Source organism: Sinocyclocheilus anshuiensis, unplaced genomic scaffold, assembly GCF_001515605.1.
Source record: "Sinocyclocheilus anshuiensis isolate Anshui unplaced genomic scaffold, SAMN03320099.WGS_v1.1 scaffold987, whole genome shotgun sequence".
Classification (NCBI taxonomy): Eukaryota; Metazoa; Chordata; class Actinopteri; order Cypriniformes; family Cyprinidae; genus Sinocyclocheilus; species Sinocyclocheilus anshuiensis.
In genome coordinates this window covers 266,554-276,962 of record NW_015542416.1, presented here as the reverse complement: position 1 = coordinate 276,962, position 10,409 = coordinate 266,554, and the positions used below count along the sequence as shown (strand labels likewise).

The 10,409-nt window shown below is 47.7% G+C and overlaps 1 protein-coding gene across 1 annotated transcript in view; it reads right to left on the bottom strand.

Annotated features, from left to right (window-relative positions):
• LOC107693468 (collagen alpha-1(XVIII) chain-like) overlaps positions 1–10,051 on the bottom strand; it is a 75,688-nt gene extending 65,637 nt beyond the window's left edge. The window contains exons 1-2 of the mRNA XM_016492874.1: positions 9,988–10,051; positions 9,831–9,904 (exon numbers count right to left, since the gene is read on the bottom strand). Of these exons, the coding sequence (XP_016348360.1) occupies positions 9,831–9,904; positions 9,988–10,016 (103 nt within the window). The 5' untranslated portion in view covers positions 10,017–10,051. The remainder of the gene's footprint in view (positions 1–9,830; positions 9,905–9,987) is intronic.
• Positions 10,052–10,409: the final 358 nt, after the last annotated feature.

Sequence of the window (10,409 nt, the reverse complement as noted above, 5' to 3'; positions counted from 1 at the left end):
TGTGAGCGTGTGTGTGAGCGTGTGCGTGTGTGTGTGTGTGTGTCTGTGTGTGTGTGTGTGTGTGTCTGTGTGTGTGTCTGTGTGTGTGTGTGTTATCTGTTATCATCAATGTACAGCATTATAATGTCAGGAGTGCTTTACACTGCTTTAAACGCACATTGAAGGATTCAGATTAGAGGATTCACTTCATACTGTCAGTGTGTACGTGGCCAATATGTTTCAACAAGCAGCTTGCAAACATCATAGCGGATCTGGGTAAATTAAGCTGTAATAAAAGCACATTAAGTGTTGTGTTTTCATTGACTCTCACATTAGAATCAAACAGCCATTAACATTCACAATGATAAAAACTAAACTCTGCGGTTAAAGCAGTAGAACATGCCACTGTTTCCTCCAAAGCAGAATTAGCATCTTCCTCAATGAGTCTCCTGTTCTGCAGGCCAGTGAGGGAAAAGATGAGACGTCGTTTCACCATTCTTGTTTGGACACTCTTGCTCATTTCCTTTCATGGAGTTTTATCCGTTGCCTAACATTTTCCAGAAATTGGAGGCAGACGTGTCAGAGAGGAGGAAGAAAAATCTTCTCACACTGTCAATCCAAATGTTTTAATATCACGGTGTTTGGGTGTGCTAATGCTGGAGTGTGTCATAATAATTCATTCCTGCACAGCAACAACTGCATTATGCAACACACACACACACACACTCACACTCACACTCACGCTCATATAAACACACACACACACACTCACTCACTCACTCACTCCCTCACTCACTCCCTCACTCACTCCCTCACTCACTCCCTCACTCACTCCCTCACTCACTCCCTCACTCACTCCCTCACTCACTCCCTCACTCACTCCCTCACTCACTCCCTCACTCACTCCCTCACTCACTCCCTCACTCACTCCCTCACTCACTCCCTCACTCACTCCCTCACTCACTCCCTCACTCACTCCCTCACTCACTCCCTCACTCACTCCCTCACTCACTCCCTCACTCACTCCCTCACTCACTCCCTCACTCACTCCCTCACTCACTCCCTCACTCACTCCCTCACTCACTCCCTCACTCACTCCCTCACTCACTCCCTCACTCACTCCCTCACTCACTCCCTCACTCACTCCCTCACTCACTCCCTCACTCACTCCCTCACTCACTCCCTCACTCACTCCCTCACTCACTCCCTCACTCACTCCCTCACTCACTCCCTCACTCACTCCCTCACTCACTCCCTCACTCACTCCCTCACTCACTCCCTCACTCACTCCCTCACTCACTCCCTCACTCACTCCCTCACTCACTCCCTCACTCACTCCCTCACTCACTCCCTCACTCACTCCCTCACTCACTCCCTCACTCACTCCCTCACTCACTCCCTCACTCACTCCCTCACTCACTCCCTCACTCACTCCCTCACTCACTCCCTCACTCACTCCCTCACTCACTCCCTCACTCACTCCCTCACTCACTCCCTCACTCACTCCCTCACTCACTCCCTCACTCACTCCCTCACTCACTCCCTCACTCACTCCCTCACTCACTCCCTCACTCACTCCCTCACTCACTCCCTCACTCACTCCCTCACTCACTCCCTCACTCACTCCCTCACTCACTCCCTCACTCACTCCCTCACTCACTCCCTCACTCACTCCCTCACTCACTCCCTCACTCACTCCCTCACTCACTCCCTCACTCACTCCCTCACTCACTCCCTCACTCACTCCCTCACTCACTCCCTCACTCACTCCCTCACTCACTCCCTCACTCACTCCCTCACTCACTCCCTCACTCACTCCCTCACTCACTCCCTCACTCACTCCCTCACTCACTCCCTCACTCACTCCCTCACTCACTCCCTCACTCACTCCCTCACTCACTCCCTCACTCACTCCCTCACTCACTCCCTCACTCACTCCCTCACTCACTCCCTCACTCACTCCCTCACTCACTCCCTCACTCACTCCCTCACTCACTCCCTCACTCACTCCCTCACTCACTCCCTCACTCACTCCCTCACTCACTCCCTCACTCACTCCCTCACTCACTCCCTCACTCACTCCCTCACTCACTCCCTCACTCACTCCCTCACTCACTCCCTCACTCACTCCCTCACTCACTCCCTCACTCACTCCCTCACTCACTCCCTCACTCACTCCCTCACTCACTCCCTCACTCACTCCCTCACTCACTCCCTCACTCACTCCCTCACTCACTCCCTCACTCACTCCCTCACTCACTCCCTCACTCACTCCCTCACTCACTCCCTCACTCACTCCCTCACTCACTCCCTCACTCACTCCCTCACTCACTCCCTCACTCACTCCCTCACTCACTCCCTCACTCACTCCCTCACTCACTCCCTCACTCACTCCCTCACTCACTCCCTCACTCACTCCCTCACTCACTCCCTCACTCACTCCCTCACTCACTCCCTCACTCACTCCCTCACTCACTCCCTCACTCACTCCCTCACTCACTCCCTCACTCACTCCCTCACTCACTCCCTCACTCACTCCCTCACTCACTCCCTCACTCACTCCCTCACTCACTCCCTCACTCACTCCCTCACTCACTCCCTCACTCACTCCCTCACTCACTCCCTCACTCACTCCCTCACTCACTCCCTCACTCACTCCCTCACTCACTCCCTCACTCACTCCCTCACTCACTCCCTCACTCACTCCCTCACTCACTCCCTCACTCACTCCCTCACTCACTCCCTCACTCACTCCCTCACTCACTCCCTCACTCACTCCCTCACTCACTCCCTCACTCACTCCCTCACTCACTCCCTCACTCACTCCCTCACTCACTCCCTCACTCACTCCCTCACTCACTCCCTCACTCACTCCCTCACTCACTCCCTCACTCACTCCCTCACTCACTCCCTCACTCACTCCCTCACTCACTCCCTCACTCACTCCCTCACTCACTCCCTCACTCACTCCCTCACTCACTCCCTCACTCACTCCCTCACTCACTCCCTCACTCACTCCCTCACTCACTCCCTCACTCACTCCCTCACTCACTCCCTCACTCACTCCCTCACTCACTCCCTCACTCACTCCCTCACTCACTCCCTCACTCACTCCCTCACTCACTCCCTCACTCACTCCCTCACTCACTCCCTCACTCACTCCCTCACTCACTCCCTCACTCACTCCCTCACTCACTCCCTCACTCACTCCCTCACTCACTCCCTCACTCACTCCCTCACTCACTCCCTCACTCACTCCCTCACTCACTCCCTCACTCACTCCCTCACTCACTCCCTCACTCACTCCCTCACTCACTCCCTCACTCACTCCCTCACTCACTCCCTCACTCACTCCCTCACTCACTCCCTCACTCACTCCCTCACTCACTCCCTCACTCACTCCCTCACTCACTCCCTCACTCACTCCCTCACTCACTCCCTCACTCACTCCCTCACTCACTCCCTCACTCACTCCCTCACTCACTCCCTCACTCACTCCCTCACTCACTCCCTCACTCACTCCCTCACTCACTCCCTCACTCACTCCCTCACTCACTCCCTCACTCACTCCCTCACTCACTCCCTCACTCACTCCCTCACTCACTCCCTCACTCACTCCCTCACTCACTCCCTCACTCACTCCCTCACTCACTCCCTCACTCACTCCCTCACTCACTCCCTCACTCACTCCCTCACTCACTCCCTCACTCACTCCCTCACTCACTCCCTCACTCACTCCCTCACTCACTCCCTCACTCACTCCCTCACTCACTCCCTCACTCACTCCCTCACTCACTCCCTCACTCACTCCCTCACTCACTCCCTCACTCACTCCCTCACTCACTCCCTCACTCACTCCCTCACTCACTCCCTCACTCACTCCCTCACTCACTCCCTCACTCACTCCCTCACTCACTCCCTCACTCACTCCCTCACTCACTCCCTCACTCACTCCCTCACTCACTCCCTCACTCACTCCCTCACTCACTCCCTCACTCACTCCCTCACTCACTCCCTCACTCACTCCCTCACTCACTCCCTCACTCACTCCCTCACTCACTCCCTCACTCACTCCCTCACTCACTCCCTCACTCACTCCCTCACTCACTCCCTCACTCACTCCCTCACTCACTCCCTCACTCACTCCCTCACTCACTCCCTCACTCACTCCCTCACTCACTCCCTCACTCACTCCCTCACTCACTCCCTCACTCACTCCCTCACTCACTCCCTCACTCACTCCCTCACTCACTCCCTCACTCACTCCCTCACTCACTCCCTCACTCACTCCCTCACTCACTCCCTCACTCACTCCCTCACTCACTCCCTCACTCACTCCCTCACTCACTCCCTCACTCACTCCCTCACTCACTCCCTCACTCACTCCCTCACTCACTCCCTCACTCACTCCCTCACTCACTCCCTCACTCACTCCCTCACTCACTCCCTCACTCACTCCCTCACTCACTCCCTCACTCACTCCCTCACTCACTCCCTCACTCACTCCCTCACTCACTCCCTCACTCACTCCCTCACTCACTCCCTCACTCACTCCCTCACTCACTCCCTCACTCACTCCCTCACTCACTCCCTCACTCACTCCCTCACTCACTCCCTCACTCACTCCCTCACTCACTCCCTCACTCACTCCCTCACTCACTCACTCACACTCGCACACGCACACTCGCACTCACACTCACACTCTCACACACACACACTCACACACACACACCTGTCTTGGTAAAGTACGTTCTGTCTGTAATAAATGAAAGAGAAGAGCAGGCACGGTCGTCTCTGACCGCTCATATCATTGTTGGATTTAAGCCAGTGCAAGGAGGAAGCGCTTTATATACACTTGGATATTGATAAATTGGGAGGAAGAAGACAGCAAATATATAAACATATAAGGGAATAAACATGTAAGCACATAATAAAGTGTATTGTATATATTCAGATAGCTGATTCTGCTTACAAATGTGATCTCTATCTTCTTCAAATGTCTAAGGAACATTGTAAAGCCAAAGAATATGAAGGAAGTCCTTTTTATATGCTAACAGATGAGCAGGTGAATTACTTTCCCCTCGACCGCATTAAAGCACCTGGAGATCCTGTCAAAGCCTCAGAAGAACCCGAAACTAATGTGACTGTACGACTGTCAAACCTCAGAAAACCACAGCTAGATGTTACACAAGAATATCAACTCTACAGAACAAGAAATAGTGCTATTTCATCAGCTAATAATGTTGAGTGAAAATTTACAGTGAGCACAGAAATGACATGCTGCATAAAACAATTTCATTAACATGAACATTCACACTAACACAAATTGGTTATTTTAAGAACTGTTCACTGAAAGGTTCTTTGGGGAACCAAAAATGGTTCTGGCATTGCTGCAAAATCCCTGTTTCAAACCTTTATTTAAGAGGAGAAACTCCTCAACAACATAAGTGTGTCTCACATTATTAGGACTAATCAAGAACGTCTTTATTAATCAGGCTACAACAATATAACAGAATATAAAGATCAGACGTGGACATGAAGATAGAAAGTTAATAAGCAAGAAGCAGTAAAGACCAAACGGTGTCTAAGATGTGAAGTTTGTGCATCAAACAAACATCAGATTTAGAAAAGCAGCTGCTCTTTTACAGTACATTCAGAAGGCCGTTTTCTGTGGAAACAGCTGGGGCTGGAAATATTGGTCCCAAATCAGTCGTCTGGCTGAGCGCTTCACAATCATCTATCATCATATATCACAGGAGCTCTGGTGAAATCTGAATCTGAAAGCTCTAGAACTGTGGGAGGAACATCACACTCGTTCCTCAAACTTAAAGCAATAGTTCACCTCAAAACTAAACCTGTTCATTTACCCACCCTCATTTAGGGTTTCTGTCCATGCAATGAAAGTCAGTGGGGTCCAAAACAAATCAGTCTTCTCCTGCGTTCGGTGTAATGTGTCAAATATCAGCTGATGTCCGAGCAGAGAAACTGCAGTGTTATTGAAGCCCGTTAACAACAGCCAAGCCATTCCTCAAAACATATTAAGTTCATTATTAACATAAAACCAGGTCAAGAATGCGATCCTTTGGCACGCGTCCCGTTTGGACCGAGTATGAACAGCTCTGTGTTATTTTACAGATGGAACACAACACAGCTTTTGTGGACATGGTGTCATTCTTAGGGAAGATTACTCCGGCTCCGCCGCTTGTCATAACAGTGTGACCGAACGGAGTGATGTGCCAGCGATCTGTCATCATGAGGGTAACTGGGGTAAAGAAATGGGGTTCTGTGACCTTGAGCTGCCTCACCTGGACACAGTGTCTTAAAACTACCAAGGAGAAACTCTAGAAAAATAGCAAGTATGGACATAAATGAATAAATCATGTTGCAGCAACAGTTCATTGGGTTTTGCAGTGTCAGCGCACATCATCATCATCTTCATCACGCACATCTGAGCTCAATATGATTCATTCATTTATTCACCTGTCTGTTCTGAGCGTTTATGGGTCTCGTATCACCCTGAAGGGTTTTATTTTGTAATAATGACAAAAATATCCCACTATTGCACAGCTACTTACAAAGTACATCCACATGAAACCTTGATTTGCACATGTAGCTACTCTTAAAGGCACGTGGTGTGGTCAGTAAAACATGAGATGAGAGGAAAGATCTTTTGCATTCACTAGCAAAACCCCTCATCAACTCTGTTTGTTTGCTTGCTTTTTTTTTGTGAGTAAACGTTTCTCTGAGAAAAGCAATACTTTTTTTTTTTAAGAGAGTGCAAAACTTTTGCAAGTAAACACAAAAGCATTAAAGTAAACATTTTCCTCCCATCTCATTTTTCTTCTTCCACCATGTCCCCTTAGTGGCTCCGTAGATTTGAAATTAATCTTAAATTTAGATTACATTAAAGCTTACAGAAAACAATGTTAAAATAGTTTGGTGGTTTGTGAAACAGATTACTACAGGAATAAAACAGGTTACTGCAACTTCGGAACTCTGGCTCATTTCTGCGAATCGATTCAGTCGAAGTTCATTTATGCGAATCGGTTCAGTCGAAGTTCATTTCTGCGAATCGGTTCAGTCGAAGTTCATTTCTGCGAATCGGTTCAGTCGAAGTTCATTTCTGCGAATCGGTTCAGTCGAAGTTCATTTCTGCGAATCGGTTCAGTCGAAGTTCATTTCTGCGAATCGGTTCAGTCGAAGTTCATTTCTGCGAATCGGTTCAGTCGAAGTTCATTTCTGCGAATCGGTTCAGTCGAAGTTCATTTCTGCGAATCGGTTCAGTCGAAGTTCATTTCTGCGAATCGGTTCAGTCGAAGTTCATTTCTGCGAATCGGTTCAGTCGAAGTTCATTTCTGCGAATCGGTTCAGTCGAAGTTCATTTCTGCGAATCGGTTCAGTCGAAGTTCATTTCTGCGAATCGGTTCAGTCGAAGTTCATTTCTGCGAATCGGTTCAGTCGAAGTTCATTTCTGCGAATCGGTTCAGTCGAAGTTCATTTCTGCGAATCGGTTCAGTCGAAGTTCATTTCTGCGAATCGGTTCAGTCGAAGTTCATTTCTGCGAATCGGTTCAGTCGAAGTTCATTTCTGCGAATCGGTTCAGTCGAAGTTCATTTCTGCGAATCGGTTCAGTCGAAGTTCATTTCTGCGAATCGGTTCAGTCGAAGTTCATTTCTGCGAATCGGTTCAGTCGAAGTTCATTTCTGCGAATCGGTTCAGTCGAAGTTCATTTCTGCGAATCGGTTCAGTCGAAGTTCATTTCTGCGAATCGGTTCAGTCGAAGTTCATTTCTGCGAATCGGTTCAGTCGAAGTTCATTTCTGCGAATCGGTTCAGTCGAAGTTCATTTCTGCGAATCGGTTCAGTCGAAGTTCATTTCTGCGAATCGGTTCAGTCGAAGTTCATTTCTGCGAATCGGTTCAGTCGAAGTTCATTTCTGCGAATCGGTTCAGTCGAAGTTCATTTCTGCGAATCGGTTCAGTCGAAGTTCATTTCTGCGAATCGGTTCAGTCGAAGTTCATTTCTGCGAATCGGTTCAGTCGAAGTTCATTTCTGCGAATCGGTTCAGTCGAAGTTCATTTCTGCGAATCGGTTCAGTCGAAGTTCATTTCTGCGAATCGGTTCAGTCGAAGTTCATTTCTGCGAATCGGTTCAGTCGAAGTTCATTTCTGCGAATCGGTTCAGTCGAAGTTCATTTCTGCGAATCGGTTCAGTCGAAGTTCATTTCTGCGAATCGGTTCAGTCGAAGTTCATTTCTGCGAATCGGTTCAGTCGAAGTTCATTTCTGCGAATCGGTTCAGTCGAAGTTCATTTCTGCGAATCGGTTCAGTCGAAGTTCATTTCTGCGAATCGGTTCAGTCGAAGTTCATTTCTGCGAATCGGTTCAGTCGAAGTTCATTTCTGCGAATCGGTTCAGTCGAAGTTCATTTCTGCGAATCGGTTCAGTCGAAGTTCATTTCTGCGAATCGGTTCAGTCGAAGTTCATTTCTGCGAATCGGTTCAGTCGAAGTTCATTTCTGCGAATCGGTTCAGTCGAAGTTCATTTCTGCGAATCGGTTCAGTCGAAGTTCATTTCTGCGAATCGGTTCAGTCGAAGTTCATTTCTGCGAATCGGTTCAGTCGAAGTTCATTTCTGCGAATCGGTTCAGTCGAAGTTCATTTCTGCGAATCGGTTCAGTCGAAGTTCATTTCTGCGAATCGGTTCAGTCGAAGTTCATTTCTGCGAATCGGTTCAGTCGAAGTTCATTTCTGCGAATCGGTTCAGTCGAAGTTCATTTCTGCGAATCGGTTCAGTCGAAGTTCATTTCTGCGAATCGGTTCAGTCGAAGTTCATTTCTGCGAATCGGTTCAGTCGAAGTTCATTTCTGCGAATCTATTCAGTCGAAGTTCATTTATGCGAATCGGTTCAGTCGAAGTTCATTTCTGCGAATCTGTTCAGTCGAAGTTCATTTATGCGAATCGGTTCAGTCGAAGTTCATTTCTGCGAATCTATTCAGTCGAAGTTCATTTATGCGAATCGGTTCAGTCGAAGTTCATTTCTGCGAATCTATTCAGTCGAAGTTCATTTATGCGAATCGGTTCAGTCGAAGTTCATTTCTGCGAATCGGTTCAGTCGAAGTTCATTTCTGCGAATCGGTTCAGTCGAAGTTCATTTATAAGAATCGATTCAAAACAGATCACGGTACTGTGACGTCATACGCCGATCATCTCGAACAAACCTTATGACATCAAGTTCACACGCTCTAAACAGCGAATAACGCGAACATTTCGCGTTTTTTTCCAATTATGTTTAATTCATATGTGTGTTTTGTAAATTTATACTTGTTACAGACATGATTAAGATTATAAGAACAATCATTTAGAAATTAAATATAATTAGCTTTTACAACAGGCTACTAAAGTACTAATTTACATCTCGCGAGTAATAAAATGCTGTTGTTTATTAAAATCAATTCCTTTTCATTGACAGGATAAATCTATCATAAAATCAGCTCATAAACACATCTCCAGCGCGTTTCATGTGTTACATTTCTGCTAAACGGTCATTAAAGTAACTTACTTTTCGCTCCATCAGTCACATTTCAAGGTTTACTCCCAAGTCTCTTATTAGTCCTCATAAATAGCAAAACAACGCCATGACGCCACGCACGCACGCGTCGATTCTCCTGTAGTGAGTCAGTGAGTTGACTCGAGAACCGCTCGGACAGATTCAGCTGCGAACCGATTCATTAAAAAGACTCAAAAGAATCGGACACCCCACCTCTAACCGCATTTTCTGCATCTAATATAAACGTGTAAAGCATAAAAACACGCCTGGTTTGTTCTGTAAAACATGTGAGTGATGTGCCAAACCTGACTCAAAGTGCTGGAAGGCGATCCCAGAAGAACAGATGCACACAGTCAGGAAAGTCCAGCACCAGGCTCTGCTGATGAGAAATAAAGATGAGGCGAGATGTTTGTCAGAAGCAGATGAATGAGATATGGAAGCGCGGGTCAGAAGAGGAGTCACCTGAGCGCTGCATCGCTCGCTGGCCCCATGTCTCGCTCTGTCAGAGACTCTTCTGCTCCTGATCCAGCAGTCTCAGTTCATCCAGACTCGCTCAAACACTGAGCTCCCACCTCCTCAGCCCCCCTCACCTAGCAAACATCTGCTCGGTTTCCATGCTCTCCTCACATTTAAATGATTCTGCAACATGTATGCATGAATGCAAACTATATGTGGAGTCTGTAACGGCAGGCTGTGCTGTGTATAAGACCATGCTAATGAACAAGTAGTTTATTTGTGCATCTATTAGAAGATAGATAGATATAATGTACAGTAGTCCTGAAATGACACAAAAGTGAATGGATGTCATTGCATCGGTTAATAAAATATTAAACCAAGTGCTACAAATGCTTTTCTCAGAGCTCATTCTGAGATTTTCTTTTTTT